The 26,920-nt window shown below is 38.0% G+C and overlaps 1 protein-coding gene across 5 annotated transcripts in view; it reads left to right on the top strand.

The window, feature by feature from the left end:
• LOC136876359 (arylsulfatase G) overlaps window positions 1-26,920 on the top strand; it is a 387,207-nt gene that overhangs the window by 289,614 nt on the left and 70,673 nt on the right. For 3 of the 5 annotated variants that reach the window (XM_068228390.1, XM_068228391.1, XM_068228389.1), the window contains exons 3-4: window positions 7,144-7,425; window positions 18,885-19,072. In XM_068228390.1, coding sequence (XP_068084491.1) covers window positions 7,172-7,425; window positions 18,885-19,072 — 442 coding nt within the window. In that variant the 5' untranslated portion in view covers window positions 7,144-7,171. Of the gene's footprint in view, window positions 1-7,143; window positions 7,426-18,884; window positions 19,073-26,920 lie in introns of those variants that run through there. The other 2 variants (XM_068228394.1, XM_068228393.1) reach the window with 1 other exon arrangement.

Below are 26,920 nucleotides of genomic sequence, written 5' to 3'. Positions count from 1 at the left end.
TCATAGTTACACAAGCGGGTAAAGGAAGTACCTCCGTCATATTAAGCAAAGAAGACTACATCCAAAAAACCGCCGCCAACTTTTTTCAAGAAGGAAATTACAAAACAATTAAAAAAGACCCCACCCAAAGAATTCAGAAAAATCTGGAACTTCTACTTAAGAATACTTCATTTATTCTCAGTGAACAAGATTCCAGTAAATTAATTAATACCAACCCCAAACTTCCAACAGCAAGGGCACTCTCCAAAATCCATAAAGCAAACACCCCAGTAAGACCAATAGTTAATTTCAGACCCAGCCCTACCTACAAACTAGCCCAATTCATCGAAAGATTCTTTAAAAAACACTATGTCCTTCAAGCAAAAATTCCATTAAAAACATAATAGAATTTTGGAACAACACCAAAAACCTCATAATCCAATCTTACCATTCACCAGCATCTTTCGACATCAAGAATATGTACCCAAGCATTCCTTTAGACGAGACCATTTCCATCATACAAAGTAACTTGCAACAGCATAGTAAACTGAGTAAACTTGAAATAGATGAATTAATTAGTCTGGTTAAATTTACATTTAATAATAATTATTATTATTTTGTTTTTAACGGAATAATATATCAACAAAACGGCCCCCAAATGGGATCCTCCCCCGCATTGAGCATCATGGCAGACATTTACCCAGACCACCTAGAACATACTCACATCAGCAAAATAAAACACATTTTAATCTGGACTAGGTTTGTCAATGACACCTTCACAATTTTAGATGGAAAGCACACCAACAGCCTAACCATTCTTGAGGAGTTGAACAAACTGAGTCCCCATGTACAGTTCACATTGGAAACAGAATCCAACCGTTCTCTGAACTTTCCGGATTTAACAGTCACAAGAGATCAACACTCCCTCACTTATGACATTTACAGGAACCCTACACAAACTATCAACACTATAAAACAACATTCAATCCACCCTAGCTCCCACAAAAAAGCAGCCTTTTATAGCTTTGTCCACAGAGCTTTTAATATTCCATTATCTCGTTCCAACCTAAAGAAGAACTAGACACCATCAGGGCAATAGTTCTTTCTAATGGGTACAACAAAAGGTTCATCAACCAAATTATATCTAAAATTCAAAACAAACCTAAATCTACTCTTATTAAAGAAAAGAAACAAAAGGACAGTTTTTTCAGTTTTTACCTTCAGCAACGATTCTGTTTACCAAATAACAAACCTATTTAAAAAACACAGGGTTTTACATTGGACAGACAGGAAGGAGCTTTAACACCAGGTACATCGAACATATTAATGCAGTCAAACATAACAGACATTCAACCAAGGGTCTACACATGCATGAATCCAATCATAAATTTTCCAACATAGACAAAGACCTACAAATAATTGAAACCATGGAAAAGGAACCCCTACTCAACATCAAAGAAATGTTTTACTGTACATATCGTTAGACCAACAAGTTCATTTTAATCATAATCTGAACTAATCCACCAAAAATCAAACATTCTTTACGAGGCCATTCATCCCCTCATCATCAAGACATATCTAGGCAGAACAGCTCGACAGTGAATCACTTCCCCTCTCTCGCACACCCCCCCTCCACACCTCAACCAACCCAAAGCAAGCCAACCCCTCCCCCCTCTCCTAGCCAACAATAAGCACCACACACACACACAAGCACAGTTGAATGAGATCGTAACCCACTCTTCTAATGGCAGGTCAGCGCGAGTGGGAACAGAGTGAGTAAGTCATATAAATATCATTTTGCAATTAAACTTGAACACACATAACAGTTTCTCATTTCTTTCTTTTCTTTTTCTTTTCCTCAGACACCCACCTTCAGTGCACGGTTCCATAAACCAAAGCCATACCATCACCAATTCTACATCAACAACAATAGTAGGCGACAGTTTCAACTTCATAAGCAAGTGTTCCATAACGAAGGATGTTCCCCCAGCTCTTCAGCCAATTTAAATCTACCAATTATTTGTAACATCAGCTCACCACAAAGCCAATAAGTTTGTTCCATACTATACTAAAGCACTGCAAGATTATGTAAACTAGAACAAGCAATTTCTACATTTATTAAATGTTTCATTGTCAAACATATTTAATTCCAACTATGTCATATATTCAAGTTGATTGAAACAAGACCGACAAGTGTTCCACAAACACACAGCAATAATTTTAAATCAAATCCGAGAACTTTCTTAAAATACCAGGTGTTTCAAGTTAATGTATATATTTCAACTGATTCATTTTTCCAAGTAGATAAAACAAGTCCATTCCGTGTTCTTCAAACATACGTGCAGTATTTTAGCCCAGATCCAAGAACTTTTGTAAATTACCAAACGTTTCTTGTGATTGTGTGGTATAATTGGTCATTAAGTTTTGTTTCAAAAGGTTCACATATTTTCAAGATAATCGTGGCAAGACTGATAAGTCTGGTCCGAGTTATACAAACATACAACAGTATTTTTTAACCCAAATCCATGAACATTCTTAATGTGCCATGTGTTTCATGTCAATGTATAAGTTTCATGTCAATGTGTATATTTTCATCTAGTGCATTTGTTTCCAGACCAACAAGTCTGTTCCATGTTCCACGAACACACGATAGTTTTTTAAACCAGAACCAAGAACTTTTTAAGTGCCAAGTACTTTATATCTTTATGTGCATTTCATTTCAATGTGTATATATTTCATCTACTTTAATTAGATTGAAACTAGACCAATAAGTCCAAGAACATTCTTAAAGAGCCAAGTATTTTATATCATTATATGTGTTTCATGTCAATGTGTATATTTTCAACCAGTGCATATGTTTCCAGTAGATTGAAACAAGACCAACAGATTTGTTCTTTGTTCCACGAACACACGGCAGTTTAAACGAGAACCAAGAATTTTTTAAAGTTCTAAGTATTGCATATCATGTGTACGTTACAATTCGATTTGTATATTTCAACTAGTTCACATTTTTTCAAGTAGATTGAGACAGACCAACAAGTCTGTTCAGTGTTCCACAAACACTCGGCAGTATTTTCAATCCAGAACCAAGAACTTTCTTAAAGTGCCAAACGTCTTCAGTCAATATGTATATAATTTTTAATTAGTTTTTTATTTCAACTGATTCACATGTTTTCAAACTGATTGTAACAAGACTGGCAGTCTGCTCCGTGTGCTACAAGCACACGACAGTGTTTTAAACCCAGAACCAAGATCTTTCTTAAAGTGCAAAATGTTCCATGTCATTGTGAGCATAATTTGTCACTATGTTTTACAACCTATTGATATGTTTCTAGACAATCGCCATTATGTGTATAATTTTATATTGTTGTCTTTTGTCAACCAATTGAGATGTATGTAGGCAACCTTAATGATGATTGTTATAAGATTCCCCTTGATATGATATTCAACAAGAACTGATGATGACTCCAAGGGAGTCGAAACCGGTCTTCGCTTAATAAATTTAACATAATTTGCAATGTGTTGAATGGTGGAACATCCCTCAAACTCTATTATATCCTTAAGAAATCGACAACCTCGGCCACGATCAAATCTGTGAACTCAGGTTCATGAGTCCACTGACCCACTGTGGCAGCTAAAAGGGGCTATAGAAAGAGGAGACAATGTCAATCTCCACATCTTCAAATAGATTGACTCTCTCCTCATCAGTGTCAGTTCTTCTCCATCCATTTTTTCTCAGTCCCCGACGAGCTAATTTCTTCACCAGGAGGGCGGGCTTCAGCACTTACTGACAGGCCAACTCGACAGATCTTAATGTGGGAGGGAAATGTAGGATAACTTATATCAACCTGCTAGGATCCTTTTCTCATGCGATCCTGGTCTTATACTTCATGTATTCATTTCTCCTTCTCCTGTGGTTATCCACAACACTTCCCACATAAACACTGAAGATCTGTCATTGAGTACTGAAACCTGCCTTCCTAATGAAGCTGGGAAGCTGAAATGAGCTTATCAGGTGCTCAGAAGAAATGGATGTAGAAAACTGATATTTGTGAGGAGTGAGCCGGACCTCATTACCTCCATATCTTGCTTTTGTATTTTACAGATATTGCATTCTTTGCAATATTATAGGTCAGTCTGTTATGGCTGCTTAGTATTTTCTATGCCAGACTTGATGTGTGGTTCGTCCCGATTAGACAGATGGCACCTCGTGTAACAGAGGATTGCCAAAGCATTTCTTTCTGTTTTACCTTTGATTCTAGCTATCTCTGGTCATCTGACTGTAATAAGTTTTGAGAAAAGTTGGGAGACGTTGATCTGCAACGTGGCTTTCATCTCGTACAGATGTTACTATAAAAAATGTAATCATTATCTTAAATGGCTCTCAATGTTTAGAGTCGTGAATATGACCACTCCAATCTCAAGGTATTTATTCTACTTATCCTTTCTGTGGGTAATGTTTGTTCCAGTCATTCTCGGCTTACCATAGTTATGCTAGTTTGTTTACAGAGAGATTCCTTGTTTAGTGTATTATTCTTTTATAATTTTGATGTAGACTCATTTCACTGTCATTCCTTTCATTTCATATCTGCTTATGTGTACTTGTTCCTGCAGAGAGTGAAAGGTGGTACCGATCTGATTATACGTGTGTGTGACAAGTTTGCTCGTTGTTTTGGTTGGAGACCTTTTATTTCTCTGTATTTTCGATGTTTTGGCTCGAGGTTATGTTCTGCATTGCGATTTAACGCTGTTACTGTACGATATGAATACGTGTTATGCGGCGTGTAAGTTATTTACGTTATGTGTTTAGACTGGGTGAACTAGGCCTCTTTGAGGTGACCCAGGTTTCTGATCTGTGCTCTCAGGTCAAGCTCATGAGCCGTTGACTGAATCATGTCATGCTGTTAGGATTCTTATCATTAAATGTTACGATTCTTGTCGTAATGTATCTTTTATACCCTCTGCTTCATGTGTTTGGTCTCTGAGTGTGTGCGAGTGTGGATGGTTATTGGACCTGTGTTACTTTTCAGTATCTTGTTGATATCTGTTTTTGTCATTATTCTTATTTTATCTCACCATTCTTTCCAGCTTCCTCAGCCGATTAATTTGTTTATTTCAGGATTTTGCTCTCATTTTACTTGCTTTCTAAGTCATGTTTATTTACTTATGTAACTATGGCAACCCCTTTCTTACCTTCCTGAATTCCATATTTGTTTACTTTTCTGCTGGTCTTGGTTCACTGGCGTCTTTGATTTATGGGGATGTAGTCTCTGTGGGGATTTTCGGAAGCCATATTTTATGAAACCTTGACGTTATCTGGGGAGCTGTTAGATTTATTGTGTGAAAGCTGTTACTTTCACCTCGAGATAGTTAATGGTAATTTTTGGGAAAGAAATACTTTGGATCATGTTTTAATTCTGTTGTCACTGTCTGGTAAAAAAAAAAAAAAAAAAAAAAAAAAAAAAGAAGTATCGCAGAACATGTTATCTTTGTTGTGATGGTGCAAGATGCAAAGAAAACAGATTGATAAGTGAAATAATTTTTACTGTGGTTGGAGCATCGTTGCATTTTATGTGTGCAAGTATTTTACTCCCTGTATCCCCATTAGTTTGTTTTTAATGCTAATCTTCAGACCGTTTCCCTCTGCCTTTATGTTAATAAACTTAATTCATTTAAATTCACCTCTGCTCTACGTTATTGTCTCTCTGCTTTTTCGGGATGTGCCTTTTACACTTTGTTCATTAGTCTGTATAAGAGGCCCAGATTCAGCTTCTGGCAGTTCTTAGCCTGTTTCGACCAACCCAGAAAAGGTAGGTAGTATAGGAGAGAGCCAAACTATCTAGAGTTGGCAGTATATGAAGATGCATCCTCTCTCTTATTTCCCTCTTCCTGCACTGACCTGTCATTATTTTTATCCTATTATGTGTTACTTTTCCTATTTCTGTCTTTATACACGCTGTATCTGTGATGATGTTACAAATTTTCATGGGTGATGGAGGACGGCAAATGGATCAATATGAGATAAGGAACCGTGGTTCGGAAATGATCAAGTTAAAAGTTATTTATAATCCAAGTTGTTTAATGTCCGTCTATTCTTAACAGTTCAAACGACACCAGAGATATTCAAACGGGTATGACAGAACTTTATGCGATAATGTCATGCCTGCATTGATGCAGGCAGACGCCATTTCGAACATTTGTTGTAAATGGAGCAGCTTGTGATATTTGTGTAGGTAAATGGACTTAAATGAGTAAAATTTTGCTTAACTTTTGACTCATTTGTTTCTGGAATATGGTTTCTTATCTCAAATTGATCCATTTGCCATCCCCCATCGTCCCTGAAAGTTTGTAACATCATCACCGGTACACCCTGTATAACATATGATTTAACATTTATTGTTCCTTTCCATTACTTATGTCATGACATGACGATGGAGATTAAGTAAAATTATACTATATTTTAAAGTGGGAGTACGTTCCAAATATAACACTTGGTTATATGAAGCATGTCTCTACAATGTATTTTCTGTTATATATCCAAGAATGTGAGTCATTGATGTAACAAATGTGAGGAACACTGCGTAACTTGACCATAGCATGTTACATTTTGGTTTGTAGTTCATTCTTGAGGTCAAGTAGCAGCTGCTACTTGTGATGCAACTGTGATTTAGTGATGTGTATTGGCAGAGCTTAAGAGAAATAATGATCAGCATTCATACATACCATATGTTTCCAGATAATGTTATTGCAGCTTTAACTAGTTCAAGTACAATTAATGACCAAACATTTCTATTCTAATGTATGATCACAAATATGTAACTTGATAATAATATTTTCAATAGATTATGTAAAATTACTCAAGTTTCTGACATGCAAAGAGTTCTGCTTTTCTTCTGTAAATCGTTATAAAAACACAATATACTCTCATTTCTGTGTAATTTCAACTGTAATAATTTGCCTCAAAAAATGAATCTTTTGCAAGAATTTCCGAATTGCTTTTATGAAATTGCTAAACTAGTCATAAGAAATATCTACAGAAATCAACTATAGGTGTATTGTATAGTGATTTCTTTAAGTTATTCATTCTCTAGTTATGGTATTGAAAGAAATTGAAGCTTGAACTTTGATCTTCATGTTAAGACTTTTGTTTACATTTACTTTCAGGTGATAAAGTGTTAGAGTCATTATTTCAATGATGTTTCTCCCACATTGGACATTACTTGTGGTGATGAGTTCTGTCTGCTGTGTGGAAGTGCTGATTGACAGTAATTCTCAAGTGTTTGGAAGAGAAGACAATGAGGTTGATATACAAACGAAGATGATAGGTGAGCGACCAAATATTGTACTGATAGTTGCTGATGATATGGGTTGGGGTGATGTTGGTGCAAACTGGCCTAAAACAGTTGATACTCCAAACATTGATCTTCTGGCAAGAGATGGGTTCAGGTTTGTATAGCTTTGCTTAAATTACATTCTAATGTAAAAGGGATATACTATGTAAGTCTACTGCCCCTTATATTTTTAGTTTAGGCCACACACATTGTATAGACCTACAAATATACGGCCCTGCTGGTGCATGACAATGTAGATTGTGCTGCACACCCTCTCTAGTGGCCTGAAGGCCTTATGCCATGGATCGTGGAATAATATTGCTTCTGAACAGATGTGATAACTCACTGCTACTAAAAACTAAACTTTGCCCATGTGTAAGTGTACATTAGGTCTACCTGCAGAATACTGGGTAAACTAACACCCACCAACTATGCACTGTGTGAATGGTTAGCGAAGTTGGAATGGGCATGAAGCATGTGAGTTGCTAATGTACATGGGTGCAGGTTCAGATCCCAAGTAGCTATGTTTTGCATTTTTGATTTTCTTCCTGCCCTTATGTTGTGGGGCTGTTGTTTGTGTCATTCATTTATCTAATTATTTTGATAGACTTAAAGCCATTAGACCTTCTCTCCTGCTCTACTAGAAAAGAAATATTACTACAAAAATTAATTAAGATAATGGCTTAGTTATCCTGCATATTCTTATTCTGTGACTGGGTGCTTATGAAATAAGAGTTCGAACAGCTAGCCTTCTTCATTAATGCATATCTGAGCATGCCATTAAACTGAAATTCGGACTCGGAACATGGTAGGTATTACGGATCTTCAGGCTGCCGCAATGGGATTTTGAAGGTACTTGGGATCTTTCAGCTATTGAGCATACAGTATTTGTTTCAAATGGCCCCACACAAGGAGGTCCAGTGGCATTAAATAGGATGATCTGGCAGTTGAGATGACAGGTCCTCACCTTCCTATCCATCAACTGGGCTATTGTTAATACTGCTGATGTGTAATGGAGCTCCATCGTGTTGATACCACGTGGTTACACAGTCATGTAAGGGGCACTTCCTCTAGTAAAAGTGGTATTTGATTGCAGAAGAACTGTAGGTAGTGGACTCCTCTCAAATGGCTCTCAAAGATATGGGCGGCCAATTAGGTGGTCATGCAACATACCACACCAGACATTTACTCCTCATTGTGCCTGAAATGCTGCTTCCTTTACTGAGTAGGTATTGTCAACACTCCAGTAGTGCATGTTATGATGATTCATAATGCTGTATGTAATCACAACACATCCAAAAACAAGATTTTCAACAAAAATGTGTAATCATGTACCATTTGCCTCAGTATTCATGCAAAGAAATCAATCTGACCTTTAAAATCTCACCTGTGGAGTTCCTGATGTAGGTGATGGGGATGAAAGCAATTGACATGTAAGATCTGTAAACTGACTGTTGTACTACTGTTTGGCCTCTTCAACAATCTTCTGCCAGTTATCTTGACCCACTGCTAAAGCTTTCCAATTTTTAGGTACTTCTTTATCACTCACCTGTGCTACGTGTCTGACCCACCTCAATCTGGCTGATTTCACTATTCTTCTAATCGGTGGATCTTTATAAATGTTGTACACTTCATGATTGTACCTTCTCCTCCATTTTCCTCTTTCACAGATTGGGCCAATGATTCTTCAAATCTTTCTTTCAAAGCCATCCAGCATTCAGGTATATTTTCCTGTTAATGGCTAGGTTTCCAAGGCATATGTAAGCACAGGTCTTGTAAATGTTTTGTAGATGGTTAATTTGGTGATACAAGTCAAGAGCCTTGAGGAGAGAAGTCTTATTAAAGCAAAATAAGCTCTCTTTGCTGCTGCCAATCTCTGTTATAGGAGGTATAATTTGAGTAGATATTTAAACTGCTCAAATCTCTCAAAGGTGTAATTGCCCACAGTTACTGAGGGTGTCATGTTCTCCTTACATACTTTCCCAGCAGCCATATATTTAGCTTTCTGCCAGTTGATGTTCAGTCCCATATTCCTATTGGCCTGTTCAAGGGTAATGAATGTCATTTTCACTGCCTTTCGAGTTCTTGCTACTATATGTGTGTCATCAGCATATGCAAGTATCTGCACTGATCTATAGAAAATAGTTCTCCTGTTCAGGAGGTTTGCATCTCTCATCACCTTCTCCGAGGCAAGATTAAAAAGAGACATACCAACACGTCTGCCTGCTGTACCCCATTTTGAATACCAAATGTCTCGGACATCATTCCCCACATTTTTGTACTGCTTCTTGTCTCACTCATTGTCATTCTCACCTGCTTTACGCATTTTCCTCCCAGTTCAATCAGAGCATGATACAGTTGCTCTCTGTCTATACCAGAGGTTCTCACGCTGGGCATTTCACCCCACTGGTGCCCAGCACTGTAAGCGGGTTTGCAGGCAGGTGATGTGCATATGCTATTCAACCACAGTGATGTTGTGGTTACGTCCCAGTCACTCTCAATCACTGTGGCGATACACAAGTTTGAAATGGACGCAGAAAATAATGAGAGAAAGAGGGTAGAAATCCATGTCATTTTCAATTTACATTGTAAGAAATAAGTGATTTACATTCATTGCAGTTTACATATTTTGACCAGTTACAATAAAAAGGCCTACAACCTCAAATATTTTTGTAATGTATGTAATGAATTACAATTATCTCTATTAAATTTTAAGAGGTGCTATAGAAGCATTTCTAATATAATACAGGGTTAAGGTGGATAAGCTGTGGCTTGTGGTTTCTTGGGTTTAAATTATCTGATAAACTCACCCGGGAATCGAACCCGGGGCCGGACTATTTAAGGCATATTGTACATCTGTTTGGTAGATACATTTACAATGTTGTTGTACTTTAATATTGGATAGTAAATATCTATGCCCCCACTCAATATGAAACTCCCTCACCATTTAGAGGCTAGCTGTTATCATTGGATGCATGATAAGTATTAAATACTATTTTCAGAAATTCAGTGAACAGGGAAATTCAAACAACACAACAACACTGCAAAATCAAGCAGAAAACTTGTTGAATTATGTAAAAATATTACTGTTTGCTGAATGAATAACAGGAATTTTACTTTTAAAGAAATGGAAATACTGTCATTCCCATCCAAGGAATTGTAAATCATAGCATGCATGCTTAAACCATGTCATCATCATAAACCATCTCCAGTTTTCTGGGTGTGGTATATGAGCCTCCTCCATCTCATCCTGTCCTTGTACCATTCCTCCTCCACCAACTTGTCCCAATCATGACCTCTAAGCAGTACATCGTTCTTAACTAAATCTATCCATTTCCTTCGTGGCCTTCCCTCGGGTCGTCTTCCTTCTACTTTTCTGTCAAATCCTTTCCTTGCAGTTCTGTTTACTGGCATCCTCTTCATGTGACCAAACCACTTCAGTCTTGATATCAGGAATCTTATTGAGGAGGATATCAGGAATCTTATTGAGGAGGATATTGTTGAACCAATTTTGGAATTTTTCCTACTTCTTCTCTAATTTTCTCATTCCTAATCTTGTCTTTCCTGGTTTTCTGGATCATAGTGCGTAGGAATTTCATTTCAGATGCCTGAAGTTTGGAATTATCTCTATTGGTCAGTGTTGTGGTTTCAAGACTGTATGTAAGAATTGGTGTATAATAGGACTTGTTCAATGTCATATTTGTTTTCATGGGTATTTGCTCATCCCACAGCAGGTGTCTTACCTGGTGGTAAAATTGTGTTGCCTTATTGATTCGATTGTTCACCTCATGTTTTGCTAGGTTGTCATTTGATATAACGCTACCCAAGTATTTGAAAACTGGAACACTGTCCAGTTGGGCTTCATTTAACATGACTATTGGTTCTGCTCCTTCCCTATACACTTTCATCATCACCGTCTTGGTCTTGCTGATGTTTAAACCATATTTCTTAAACTCCTCATTCCAGCTTTGCATTCTCTCTCCCAATTCCTCTTCTGAGTCACTCCAGATTGCAACATCATCTGCAAATGTGAAGGCTTTGATATCTCCATGTTCTTTCCTCTTAACCCGCCAGTGGTCCCTAGCCGAAATGTAATGTGAGTGGTCACGCGTGAGACTTTCTCTCACATTAAAATAAATATGACATTTTTTACAGTTTTTACAGGCTGAAATGTACTACTTAAATGAAACGCAAGTTCTACCTTATATATTTTAGATAAAAATGAAATGATTATCTGTGTAAAAGAAAGAGAGAGATGGCGTATGGCTTTTAGCGCCGGGAGTGTCCGAGGACAAGTTCGGCTCGCCAGAAGCAGGTCTTTTGATTTGACTCCCGTAGGTGACCTGCGCGTCATGATGAGGATGAAATGATGATGAAGACGACACATACACCCAGCCCCCGTGTCAGCGAAATTAACCAATTAAGGTTAAAATTCCCGACCCCGCCAGGAATCGAACCCGGGACTTCTGTGACCACAGGCCAGCACGCTAACAATTCAGCCATGGAGCCGGATATGATTAGCTGTTTATTAAAGACATAAATTACTACCTAAAATAACATATGTCATGTAGAGAAAAATAACTTCCGTCCTGAAGTTGTAAAAAATAAAACCTCACACATGCATTATATCTAGTAATATTTATGTACAAAGCAAGGTTTCTGAACACAATAACATTTTCAAAAACAAGAAGTGGTCATAATACAAATACTAATGCGTGCAACAGGAGTAAGTTTCCCGCTCTACTTCAAAATAACACCAACGTCATTAGTCGCGCGATGAGAGAAACTCTCAAGCAGCACGCACGGACATATAGGAACCTTTGTTCTGACTAGGGGAGGGAGTGCTTAGCCTTCAAATGTGACTCGCTCTACTCACGACAGTTATAAACTCAGCTAGAAGAGGGAACAGTCACCTCCCTTTCATCACTGTGAAGTAATATCACCATAAAAAATAATGTGAGAGAAAATCTCATATAGCGACCACTCGCGGGTTAATAGATTTCATTACTACATCCATTACAATAATAAATAGAAGTGGTGACAATGAGCTGCCCTGCTGCACTCCTCTCTTTGTTTCAAACCAGTCCGACAAAACCACATCCTACTTGAATACAGCTTCTATTTCCACTATACAACATTTTCAATTTGTCTGTCAGGCTGTCTCACACTTGAAGTTCTTTCATGCATTGCCAAATTCTTTCCCTTGGTACACCGTCATATCCTTTCTCAATGTCCAAAAATATTAGAAATAAAGGCTTGTTCTTCTCCCAGTATTTTTTCATTAACATCCTAATTGCAAATATAAGGTCTGTAGTTGACCTTCCTGGTCTGAAACCATACTGCTCTTCTTCCAAAATTGATTCTACAATATCTCTGATTCTGGTCTCTATTATTTTTTCCAATATTTTCAGGACATGAGACAGTAGTATGATACCACGGTAATTAGTACATTTTCGTCGGCTTCCTTTCTTGAAGACAGGTACAATGATGCTCATCTTCCAGTCCTCAGGAATAGTATTTTCCTCCCATATATTGTTGAGCAGTCTGTAGAGCCATTGGATTCCTGGAATTCTCGCTGCTTTCAGCATATCTGCACTTAGTTCATCTATGCCCACTGCCTTTCCTTTCTTCATGCTCTTGAGCGCATTTTCAACCTCAAGCCATGTAATTGGTGGTTCAGTTGTGGTTCCTCGACTTGGCTCTCCTCTATCCGTTGTTATGTTTTCTGTATCTCCATTCAGCAGCTTTTCGAAATAGATCTTGAGTTCCTGTTTAATTTCTCCCTCTTCTTGTGCCAGAGTTCCAACATCACGTTCTATTGCTTTTATGGTCTCTTGATCCCTTCGCTTGTTTTTCACTACTCTGTATAGCAATTTCATATTTCCTCTACTGTCCTCTTCCAGTTTGTCTGCGAACTCATTCCATTTCTTCTCTTTTTCTTCCCTTACAATGTTCTTTACAGCAAGTTTCTTGTTCCTGTATACTCTTTGAAGTCTCTGTATTTCTTGTTCATTTCGTTCTTGTCCCTGTTTTTGTTTTTCCTTGTCCTGTGCCTTCTTTATTTGGTTTCTTTCTTTCACTGCTGTTTGCAGTCTATCATTCCACCATGGTGTCTCCTTTTTTCTTTTGATAGAACTTGTAACTTCACATAGGTTTTTGGCTTCTCCCACAAAGGTGTCTTTGAAGGACTTCCACTCTTCATTAACGCTGGTTACTTCACCCTTTAGCAAACTCTGTTGAATCCTTAAACCATGTACCTTTGTAAATTGTAAAATAAAAATGATAACTTGTTAGTTTTCCTTTAATGTAGAAATATACAAAAATAAAACTTACTGATTGCATTGAGTGCAGTATAAATCAAACAGGAATATCTTGAAAAGGTCAGTTTTCTTGTAATTATAGCGTGTGTTTTAAAAAAAATACTGTACCCCATTCAGCATTTCATTGAGTAGTGGAGGAGAGCTTCATAATGACAATTGAACGTCACTATTCCCTTCCTGCAAAGTGCATTCACTCTCTTGCTTCACTGAAACATATGCTTGCTACGTAAACTACCCGCATTTCTGTCATGTCAGCCTGGCCGCACTGGGATAGCCTCAGCGGGTGCCCAGCTGAGCTCCTCTAGTCTATACTATCATATGCTGTTTTGTAATCAATGAAGAGGTGATGCATGCCAATCCCAAATTCGATTGGCTTCTCTAAAATTTGCCTTAAGGTGAAGATTTGGTCTGTAGTTGACCTTCCTGGGAGAAATCCAAATTCATATGACCCCATCTCTCTCTGAAATATTGGGAGAAGATGAACAAACAGTACATTGGAGAATATTTTGTATCCTAAGTTAAGCAATGTAATTTCTGTATAGTTATCACACTCCAGCTGATCTCCTTTCTTATATATAGGGTATATAATTCCTTCTTTCCATTGCTGGGGCATTTTCTCCTTGTGCCATACTGGAACGATCATTTTTAGGAAAATCTTTTCCACTTCACTGCCCCTGCCTTGAGCAGTTCCCCTGGAATATAATCTGTTCCTGTTGCCTTGTTCTTCAATCTCTTCATGGCAGTTCTCACTTCTTCTAGAGTTTGTGGGCCTGTATTTTCATCAGGGTCATTTTCTCCTTGTACATCTATTGAGTCTGCAGTATGCAATTATCTGATGCATAAATGCCTTTGGAATGGACTTACTGTGAATCAGCAGCCTGTTGTTGCCTGTTGCTAGAGACTATTTTGCTCTGAAGGTATAGCGTGATCGTCAGTCAAAATGTGGTTTATTCCCTGTGGTGTGTCTGGGCAATAGCGGCCTGCCCCATATACCTCACCCAGTGATGTCTTGGTCTCAGGTAGTCTGCGATAAGCTAGCGTACAGCGTGATTGTTTCTTGTACAGCAGTAATTGATCGGTTTAGTGCATTTTGTAGCTTCTGAATTATGTGCAGAACAGTTTATTTTCATGTGCTGTAGATTTTTAAATGCAATTTGCACCAATTTTGAAGATTCATGAGGCTGAATAACAGAGAGTGAACTGGAATATCATCACACACTACAGCGCATGCCTACAGGCCAAGGGAGAACATTTTCAACATTTGCTGTAATGGGAGTAAGTTTTATTGTTTTTCTATCTTATTATCTATTCATCGAAGTTGGTAGGTTTTCTGCACATGTACAGAAATGGTGTGACAGCGACTGTGCTCTTGTTAATCGATACATGGCATGTAGGAAGGGCAGTAACCCTCGTGGAACTCACCTGTGCATCTGCAGTGCCTTGGTACAAAATCAGACTTAAGCAAAGGACTGGCGACCTCTATAGCTTAGGCATTAGAAAAGTGGCTTAATGTCGAGAAAAATAAGGGGTGGAAGTCTCACCTGTATATTCTAAAGACTGCTTAAAAAAATACCTGTAAAATCATTTTCTTTCTTTTCTACATCCTCCAGTAGTTTCTCTGACTAGAGGGGTATATTTTGTGAATTTATATATGTCTACTATAGTTTAATTTGGTGCTATGATCCCTGTAACTATGTAATTTCCCTCTTGGCCAATTCATTTGCCCATTGGAGGAAAGTTGATGATTTTTGTTGTGTGATGATGTTGGTGGTGTTTAAAGATGTGAAACTATGTAGCCATTTCCTCTTAACACTAATCAGTGGAAAAAATTGAAAGAGTTCTAACCCGTCAAAGAATATGTGTGATGGAAAAAAAAAAAAGGATTACTCAGGGGATGAAATTGAAGTACTTATTAATGCCATTAGGGTCAGAAGAGAACAGGAGTTGACCAAGGGAGGTCAGATAGGGAAGATGAAGACATCAATGTGATCAATGTGCAGTGATTTTGTGCTGCAGGAGTTCTTCTTTATGCTGATAAATGTACCAATATGGGGATAACATATTTGAACACCTTCAAAACCCACTGGATGGGGTCAGGATTGAACCTGCCAATTTGAACTCAGGTCAGTAGAGGTCTGCATTGAGTTGGGCTTAAGCTAACAAAACCAGGTGAGTTGGCCATGCAGTTAGGAGCGTGCAGCTATGAGCTCACATCCGGGAGATAGAGGGTTTGAACCCCACTGTTGGCAGCCCTGAAGATGGTTTTCCGTGGTTTCCCACCAGGCCATGGCCGCTTCCTTTCTGTTCCTAGGCCTTCCCTGTCGCATCGTCACCATAAGACCTATCTGTGTCGGTGTGACGTAAAGCAAATAGCTAAGCTAACAAATGCTTGTTGGACTTGGGCTTGATAAAAAGATAAACAATTTCATTTATGGCATATTTTCGATCCGTGAATTATAATTAATTTCATAAACACATTACAAGTATGTGAATATGCCTATATAGAATAGCCAAATGTTGGTATTTTCCATTGCAATTATTTACTCTTGATACCAGCATTATTAAAATGATTATTTTACCGATTTTTTTTTTCAAATGCTCCAACTAATTTTATTAGAGAGGTGTCAAAAACTTCATCTCTCATTGCTCGGCTGGAATTTGATCTTTCTGCTTGCGCCTCACGTGGCATTTGGTCGACATATCAAACCTAATGTGACTCATCCTCACTCCTACCTTCCCTTTGTGGGTGGGGGCGGTAACACCCATGGTACCTGTCGTAAGAGGCGATTGAAAGGGGCCCTATGGTTTCTTAACTTGGAAGCATGAGTTGGTGACCACAGGGCCCTTAGCTGGATTCTGGCATTTTTTTCCGCTTACTTACGTCAGGCTCCTCACTTGCATCTATCCTATCTGACCTCCCTTGGTCAACTCATGTTCTTTTCTGACTCTGAGGTATAAGAGCTTTCAAAGCCTAGGGAGTCTCATTTTCTCAGCCTTCGTGGCCTTTGTCTTTCTGTAGCTGGTACCTTCATTTTTCAAAGTGTCGGATTCCTTCCATTTTTTCTCTCTGATTAGTGTTAACAGAGAATGGTTGCCTAGTTGTACTCCCTCTTACGACCACCATCACCACTTTCCTACCTCGAAGATTTCTTTAGATCTCTGTCCCTAGCTAAGCATTTTCTTCGTACTTCATCAGTCAGTCACCACTGATCTGCATCTGGGATAGTTGCCCAGTTGGCAGATTCCCTACCTGTTGTTTACCTAGCCTTTTCTTAAATAATTTAGGAGAATTTGGAAATTTATCAAATGTCTGCCTTGGTAAATTATTGCCATTCCTATAAATGAATATTTGCCTCAGTTTGTCCTCTTGAATTCCAACTTCATCTTTACATTGTTATCTTTCCTAATTTTAAAAACACCACTCAAACATTTGTCTACTAATGTCATTCCATGTCATCTCTCCACTGACAGCTCGGAACGTACTGCTTAATTGATCAGCTCATCTCCTTTCTCCCAAGTTTTCCCATCCCAATCCTTGCATCATATTCATAACGCTACTCTTTTGACAGAAATCACCAAGGAAAACTAAGTTGCTTTTCTTGTATTTTTTCCAGTTTTTTAATCAGGTAATCCTAGTAAGGATCCCATACACTGAAAACATACTCTAACTGGGGTCTTACCCAAGACTTATATGCCCTCTCCTTTAAACCGAGTGACTGTGAGTGGGTCAAGAATGCCTTTACTCTCTTAACCATGCAAAGAGATCTGTAACCTTTATTTACAATCCCGTTTATGTGATTACCCCAATGAAGATCTTTGCCTATATTAACACTTACACCTAGGTACTTAGGGTGATCCCCATAAGGAACTTTCAGTCAATCAACACAATAATTAAAACTGAGAGGACTTTTCCTCTATGTGAAACTCACAATCTTACTTTTCAGCCCATTTATCATCATAACCTTGCCTGCTGTCCATCTCACAACATTGTTGAGAGTTGAGGTCTATTTACAGTCGCTCACAATCTTGTAACTTATTTACTACTCTATACAGTATAACATCATCTGAAAAAGCCTTGTCTCTGATTCCAGTTCTTTACTCATATCATTTATATATAAGAAAATATAAAGGTTCAATTATACTGCCTTGAGGAACTCACCTCTTAATGATTACAGGACCAGATAATACTTCACATTCTCTAATTATCTGAGTTCTGTTTTCTAGAATTATAGTCACCCATTCAGTCACTCTTTTGTCTTCAGAAAAAAATCTTGTCTGTTCACGAGGAAGACTTCACTTATTTGACCTTGTTTTTCTTAACATGGCAAAAACCCCAAAGCACCGGGCGAGTTGGCCGTGCGCGTAGAGGCGCGCGGCTGTGAGCTTGCATCCGGGAGATAGTAGGTTCGAATCCCACTATAGGCAGCCCTGAAAATGGTTTTCCGTGGTTTCCCATTTTCACACCAGGCAAATGCTGGGGCTGTACCTTAATTAAGGCCATGGCCGCTTCCTTCCAACTCCTAGGCCTTTCCTATCCCATCGTCGCCATAAGACCTATCTGTGTCGGTGCGACGTAAAGCCCATAGCAAAAAAAAAAAAAAAAAAACCAAAAGCCTTATTATAATGTCTAATAACTTACTACATGAAATTACATTATGCATTACTTCTATTGCACACCTCATCTTCTCTCCACAGTATTTTTAACATACACTGGCAGAAAATATATCCAAACACCAATGTGCTAGATTAATGAATGTTGGTAGGCATGTTTATACATTTGAAAGATGACATTGATTCAAATTTCCCACAAATCACATTAACTACTAGCTCACTGAGTTCTAGAAGATTCCACAAGTGCTGGTATTTTTGTGCTTCACCTGGTCTTCTGTGAGGTGTAGTCTTCAAATTGGAAGAAAGCTGAGAGCATTCACAGGACATGTGATTGTGATGAGTATTTTTCAAATCTTTACTTGTCTTACATTGAATTTCATAATTGTTTCATTTTATCTATATTCATGTCTTGTCTTAACTTTGATTTTGACTTATGATGGTCTTTGGTAAGATCAAAGCTAGTTTCAACATATATATGTAACATTTTTAACGTTACAACAAACAGTATTGAGTAGGTGGAAATCTTTAGCTTTAGATTTACACTGTATTGCTCTTCAATACAGATTAATATGAAATTTATTACCAATGATTTTTGTGTGTTAAATTTATAGCTTCTTCACTTTTTAAACATGTATCTTTAAAGACTGACAGACTTCCACTCTGGTGCATCAGTCTGCTCTCCCTCTCGAGCGGCGCTATTGACTGGGCGTCTAGGATTGCGGACTGGGGTGGTGAGGAATTTTGGGGATTCTGCTTTAGGAGGTATTCCTGAGAATGAAACTACACTGGGAGAAATTATGCAGGAAGCTGGATATCGGACTGCAATGTTAGGTAAGTTATCTTTATGTTTTCTTCACCCTGAGAAAGAATGATACTGATCTACAAAGAGCAAGATTTGGTTTGTAAAGACAGAACATAGCATAAATCGCTATTATTTAGTTTGTAAATTATGTATTGTAGAAAGTTTACATTTTTTGGGGGGACATGTGGCCTCTGAAGAGGCCTGGTGCAGGACTTTTGATTTGACGCCCGTCGGCAACCTGCATGTTGTGATGAGGATGAAATGATGATGAAGACGGCACATACACCCAGTCCCCGTGCCAGGGGAATTAACCAATCATGGTTAAAATTTCCGAACCTGCTAGGAATTGAACCCGAGACCCCTGTGACCAAAGGCCAGCACGCTAACCATTTAACCATGGAGCTGGACATGATTTTAGGTGTTGAGTCCTGTATAGAAAGATAGGAACGTGTATAGGAATACATAATAGGATAAACAAAATAGTACCTAGGTCATTATAAGAAAAGGGAGGAACAGAATGAAGTGACAAGGACAAAGATGAAAGTACAAAAGGATGAGGACAATTTTGACATCTTCATACGAAGGTGGTATGAAAAGTCTGTGCAAAGTCCGAGAGATGGCACCACGGCGCGTATCGAGGTCGTGTTTAGTTAGTAGCATCTCCTGAATGAAAGCAAACCAAGTTTCACCCATATTGGTCTACTAGCTGAAAAGACTGACTTTGTGGTTTTCCTAACTGAAGTCAACGTAGGTCATTACAAAAATGTCAGTAGGAATGTAGCGATTAAAAGCAATGTTATCATATGAAATACTCGATCAAATGAAAAACCGCACATTTTCTCAATTTTAACAAACAGTACAATGGTGCCGATCTAACAGTCCAAAGTTCCAGAGCTGGAATGACCAGGCCGCAGACTGCCGTAAACACTCCTCTGCCATTATTCCATTAAATATGCACACTGCTGATTCTAATCAGTGCCTCAGAGTAGGGATTGAATAGCTCGATTACTATGATGAACCAGTGTGTTATGTACCAGAAGTATCAGAAAATTTATGAACTAGAGGAATGGCATGCTAAAGAAGAAAGTTATCTAACTCCCCAGCTACTTCCCGCCAATATTCAGGCAGGCTGTTATACTCGGTACAACGGGGTGAGTTGGCCATGTGGTTAAGAACGCGCAGCTGTGTGCTTGCATCCGGGAGATAATGGATTTGAACCCCACTGGCGGCAGCGCTGAGAATGGTATTTCGTGGTTTCCCATTTTCACGCCAGGTAAATGTTTGGTCTGTACCTTAATTAAGGCAAAGGCTGCTTCCTTCACACTCCTAGCCCTTTCCTATTCCATCGTTGCCATAAGACCTATCTGTGTCGGGGCGACGTGAAGCAAATTAAAAATAAATACTCGGTACGCAGCAGTAATCTTATCTATCAGAGATGAGTGGCAACAGAAGACACAAAGCACATCACGACACACAATGTAATGTTATTGTTGATCAATTTCATGAGCTTTCTATATTGTAGGCCTCCACATTTAATTTTTCTTTTGACTAGGTGATATTAGGGCATTTTATAAAATTATTTATAGCATAGACTGTAGTTCCGTATTCCCCAACTTTACATACCGATTTTCATTAAATTCTGTGTACCCATTTCCTTGTGACTCAGCTTCGATATGGACTTAGTAACAAAAATACAAATTCATGAATATCTCTGTGATCATAGCTGGTATGGTAACAATGTTTAAGACATAAATGATCGGAAATTTAATATTGTATAACTTTAGTTATGTAGTATTTATTGATACGACCACTAATAACATAAATATTTGAGAATTACGTTTTAGGCCTTCCCCTAAACTACCATTTCACTCAGCGTGAATACAATTATTTATGGCCTACATTGTAGCAACTTATTCCCCAACTTTGCCTACCGATTTTCATTAAGATACGACCTCTAATAACATAAATATTTGAGAATTAAATTTTAGGCATTCCCTAAACTACCATTTCACTCAGCATGAATACAATTATTTATAGCATAGATTATATCTACTTATTACTCCAAATTTGCATACTGATTTCCATTAAGATACGACCATTAATAACATGAATATTTGAGAGTTAAATTTTAGGCCTTCCCCTAAACTACCATTTTGCTCGGCGTGAATACAATTATTTATAGTCTAGATTGTAGCGACATGTTCCCCGACTTTGCATACCAATTTTCAGTAAATTCTCTTCAGCCGTTTTCTCATGATGCGTGTACATACATATAGACAGATAGACAGATAGACAGACAGACAGACAGACAGACAGACAGACAGACAGACAGACAGACAGACAGACAGACAGACAGACAGACAGACAGACAGACAGACAGACAGACAGACAGACAGACAGACAGACAGACAGACAGACAGACAGAAATTACGGAAAATTAAAAATTGCATTTCCCTGCTCCTGTGGACACGACTGATACAGAAATACCATCTTTTTTAAATTCTGAGCAATGTACAGACAAAACTCTTATTTTATATATATAGATTTCTTTGTGTTTGGCATTTGTGTGAATCAAGGAAATCAAGTGATTTTTAAGAAATGGATGGAAAAGAATTTCGTTTGGTGATTGAACATTACTTTATGAAAGGCAAAACGCCTCACAAGACTAAAGAGAAGCTTGATAAACATCATGGTGACTCTGCACCTTCGATTAGAACAGTTTATAAGTGGTTTCAACATTTTCGGACTTGCCATATGGGCACAAGTGACGCTGAACATTCTGGATGGCCTGTGGAGGTTACGATCCAGAAATCATTGATCAAATCCATGATCTGGTGATGGACAACAGAAGAGTTAAGGTGCGTGAGATTGCTAGTGCTGTGGGTATCTCGACTGAATGGGACATAATATTTTGCATAAACATTTGGACATGAGAAAGCTCTCCGCAAGATGGGTGCCGCAATTGCTCACGCTTGATCAAAAACGGAATTATGTGAAGTGTTGCAAGGATGGTTTGCAGCTGTTCCAGAAGAATCCGGAGGACTTAAAGCATCATTTTGTCACTGTGGATGAAACATGGATACATTACTATACTCCTGAGACCAAACAACAATCTAAACAATGGGCTACCAAGGGGGAATCTGCACCAAAAAAGGCAAGGACCGTTCCTTCGGCCGGAAAGGTTATGGCGACTATCTTTTGGATTCTCAAGGGATAATCCTCATCGACTATCTGTAAAAGGGTAAAACTATTACAGGTGCATATTATTCATCGTTATTGGACCATTTGAAAACCGAGCTGCAAGAAAAACGCCCGCGATTGGCCCACAGAAAAGTCCTTTTCCATCATGACAACGCACTAGCACACACCTCAGCAGTTGTGGTTGCAAAATTAATGGAAATAGGATTCCAACTCATTTCACATCCCCCCTGTTCTCCAGACTGGGCTCCCTCGGACTACTATTTGTTCCCCAATTTGAAGAAATGGCTGGCGGGACAAAGATTTTATTCAAACGAGGAGGTGATTGCAAACACTAATGGATATTTTGCACACTTGGACAAATCCTATTATTCGGAAGGGATCAACAAACTAGAACATCATTGGATGAAGTGTATAAGCCTAAAAGGAGACTATGTCAAAAAATAAAAAAGGTTTACCCCAAACACATAAGTAGTTTTTATTTTTGCACAGACTTTTCAAATGCCCCTCGTACATTAACATCACACCATCCACTTCTTCTCATTCCGCAAGAAGCTCATTTCTGCTTTTTGTCTTCATCAGGGGAGTCATTGTGTTTGTCCTATTTCATGTTCCTATCCATATACTGTATATATAAAATAACTTGTCCTGACTGACTGACTGACTGACTGATTCATAATCACCGAGCCAAAACTACCGGACATAAAGAAATGAAATTTTGTGGATACATTCATATTACAATGTAGGTGCTAACTAAAGGAGGATTTTTGGATATTCCGTCGCTAAGGGAGTGAAAAGGGGGGTGAATTTTTTAAAATGAGTATATCTATATCTCGAAAACTGAACAGTTTAAAGACATGAAAACTGGTATTTGGAACATCCTTTAAACACGTATTTTCATTTTTGTTTTTGGAAAATCCTGTTAAAGGGAGTGAAAAAAAGGTGAAAAAGGGCTGAATACCTTTAATGTGTATACTTATATCTCAAAAACTGAAGATGTTACAGTCATGAAAATTGGTATTTGGAATCTCCTCCAAAAATAAAGAAACACTTTTTTTTTTTTGTTTTTGGAAAATCTGCTTAAGGGGTGGTGAACAGGATTGACAAAATGGGTGAATTCTTAAAATGTGTATATCTCAAAAATGTAACATGTAACAGACATGAAAATTGGTATTTGGAATCTCCAGTAAAAGTAAAGGAATATGCATAATTTGTATTCTGAAAATTCGCTTAAGGGGAAGTGTTAAATGGGGTAATTTTTTTAAATGAGCATATATACGGTATATCTAAAAAACTTAACACGTTACAGATGTGAAAATGGTATTTTAAATCTCTTTTAAAAATAAAAGTAACACGTATTTGTTTGTTTTTGGAACAAAACACTTCGGGGGCAGGGGAGGGGGCAGGGGTGTGTAAAAAGGATTGAAAAAGGGGTTGAATTCTTTTTATGTGGATACTTATACTTCAAAAACTGAAGATGTTACAGACATGAAAATTGGAAGTAGGAATCTCCTTTAAAGATAAATAAACACATATTTGTTTGTTTTTGGAAAAGAACACTTTAGTGCGTGGAGATGTATGTAAAAAGGACTGAGAAAGGGGTTGAATTCTTTTTATGTGGATACTTACATCTCAAAAACTGAAGATGTTACAGACACGAAAATTGGTATTTGGAATCTCCTTTATAAATAAAGGAACACAAATTTTTTGTTTTTGTAAAATCCACTTAAAGGGGGTGTAAAAAGGACTGAAAAGGGGTTGAATTCTTTTTTTTATGAGAATGCTTATATCTCAAAAACTGAAGATGTTACAGACATGAAAATTTGTATTTGGCATCTTCTTTAAAATAAAGAATCACACATTGTTTTGTTTTTGGAAAATCCAATTAAGGGTGGGTAAAATTAATTGAAAAATGAGTTACTTCTTTGTATGAGGATGCTTATTATTATTATTATTATTATTATTATTATTATTATTATTATTATTATTATTAATATTAGAAAAGCGCACGAATGTGCATTACAAAGATTATTGACCGTTTTAGTCTTTGCTATAATCGCATAGAGATTTGTCGTTGTTTTTACATCTTGTGATGTGATATATGTCACAGAACTGATCACACAACGAGCACTCACATTTTTCATTTGGGTCGTGATAAGACATATTTTTACATATTTTATGGTGGTACCTGTGCACTGCTAGTTTTATTATCACATGTCTTAGCTTCCAGTTGGGGTTCGTCCAATTTTGATCCAACATGGCATCTGTGCTGTAGAACTCTAGCGGAATTTCTTCTCTCTTCTTCCGCCTCTCCGCTAGGCATGCTTCTACGTTCTTTGTGGATGGCAATGGTAGTTTTATCCTCAGTTCTTCAATGAGGAAGGGTTCCCGTGCTAGTTTGTATGTTAGGCGGGAATGCATGTATTTTGAGATGCCCATTATGCTCTTTGGGAATTTTGCTTTAACTCCTTCTGTGGTGGCCTGGTCTTTCTTTGTTAGTCTTTCCCATATCAAGTGGATTCCATAGGTGATTATTGGTAGGATCTTTGTGTCGAATAGGCACATAGCTGTTTTTAAGGATAACTGCTGTAGATTGTTGATGTCGTACATGGCTTTCATGGCTGCAATTGCTTTGTCTTTTATGTGTAGTCTGAATGTCCCAGTAGTCTGTAAGGTTATTCCCAGGTATTTGAATGAATTTACTATTTCCACTTTGCCGTCTTCATATTCTACATTGTCGTTTGCTACATTTCGTCCTCCTTTCCGAAAGACCATCTGTTGAGTTTTTGTCCAGTTTATTTTCAGACTGTTATTTCCTGCCCATTCAGCCAGCGCTGAAAAGGCGTGTTGGAGCTCTTCCTTCTTTGTTGACCCTAGGACCATGTCATCTGCATATATGTAGATCACTGCATCCTTTGCTCTTTCTCCGATTGCTGTTGTTACATCCACGGTGGCAATATTGAATAGTATGGGGCTGAGGGGATCACCTTGCAACACTCCATTAGTTTGGGTGATTTCCTTTGTTTTGTGGGTCGCATCATCTATGGTGATCTAGTTGTATGCCAGAATATTTCTTATTAGAACTGTAAGCGGGGGTATTTCCAATCATGGTTTGGAGTTTTGACATTAGTTTTTTTCTGTCTATTATGTCAAAGGCTTTTGTATAGTCTATGAAGACTGCATAAAATTTTCCTTTGTGAAGCCGTTGTGCTTCTTTTATGTCATTGAGTAGGTTTTGAATTGCATGCAAGGTTCCTCTTTCTCTTCTAAATCCAAATTTCTCCTCTGGCATTTTGGGGTCTACTTCTTCAACTATCCTGTTGGTTAGGATTTTTGTTAACAGCTTGAAGATATTGCTTTCCGGAGCGATTCCTCTGTATGAGTTTGGGTTGTTGGTTTCACCTTTCCCTTTATAGAGGGTTATAATTGTTGATTTTCTCCATTCATCGGGAATATTTCCTAATTCTAGGCATTTATTAAACAGTTTGGACCATATTTCTGCTAGATGCTGCGCGGATTCTTTAAGGTGTTCATTATAAAACCCGTCCGGTCCAGCGGCATTTTTGCATTTTGTAACTGATAGTGTCTAACACCTCTGCTTTGGTGATGGGAGATATCGCTTCAAGCTGGTTGCTGTATTCAGTTTCATATGCCGCTTGTTTCCTTGCATTGTTAAGAATATGAGTGAAGTGTGTTTCCCAGGTTCCTATCTCTACATTGCTAGGTCCTGATGATCTTCTGGGTCTGATGTCTACATATGGGTCTTTTATTGCTTCTTCAGCATTTTTTCCACCTTCTTTCTCTATGTATTGAGTATGTTTTCATTTTAGTAGGTCCTTGTAATATTTTCGTTTTTCACCGTATATTCGTAGGTCTTCTGGTTTTGACGTCACCTTGGCTTTATGCAGCGCATTTAATGTGATTTGTCTTTCTGAGTAGCACTCCTTGTCAAACCACGGTTGGGCTTTCCTTGTGTTCGGTTTGTAGGTTATATTGCTTTTAGCACATTGTTGATTGTTGCTAGGGCTTTGTTTAAATCACTCTCCTTGATTGCCTTTTCTGCTTCAGTTACTTTTCCTAATTCTCTCTCTAGTGCTGCCAAATTTATCTTTCTGGATACGGTGATTTTTACGTTTGTTGTTACAACTTTCTTTGGAATCTTGAGTGAGAATTTGGTCTGTATGGGGATGTGTTTTCTCAGTGGAGTTACTGGTGAAGTCCACAATCCCTTTTGTTCTAGAATTTGTATATTATCTCCTTTATGGAATACCAGGTCGATGGTGCTACTTCCATTGTGGGCAAAATAAGTTTTATGTTTTGGGTCATTCACTAATTTGAAATTTTCTTCATCAAGAAATGTGAGGACACTTCTACATTTCATGTCGGGTTTGTCTAGCCTGCAGTTCATATCTCCTGCTAGTATGATGTTTTCTTCTGTGTTTGGAATTTTCCTGTGGTAAAGCGTTAGGAGCTCGACTATTTCTTCTATGTCAGTGTTCGGACTTATATAAATGCCTATTACAGTGAACTTGATTGTTTTTGCAATTATTAGATTTTCTTCTGTATGTAGGGTCATAATGGGTCCTATCCATGATCTGTAGAAGATAGATACACCTCCTGATGGCCTTCCTTCTGTTGGTTTCCTTGCTAGGGAGTAGATAGAGTAGAATCCTTGTATG

Source organism: Anabrus simplex, chromosome 6 (genome assembly GCF_040414725.1).
Source record: "Anabrus simplex isolate iqAnaSimp1 chromosome 6, ASM4041472v1, whole genome shotgun sequence".
Taxonomy (NCBI): Eukaryota; Metazoa; Arthropoda; class Insecta; order Orthoptera; family Tettigoniidae; genus Anabrus; species Anabrus simplex.
This window is presented reverse-complemented; position numbering and strand designations above follow the sequence as displayed.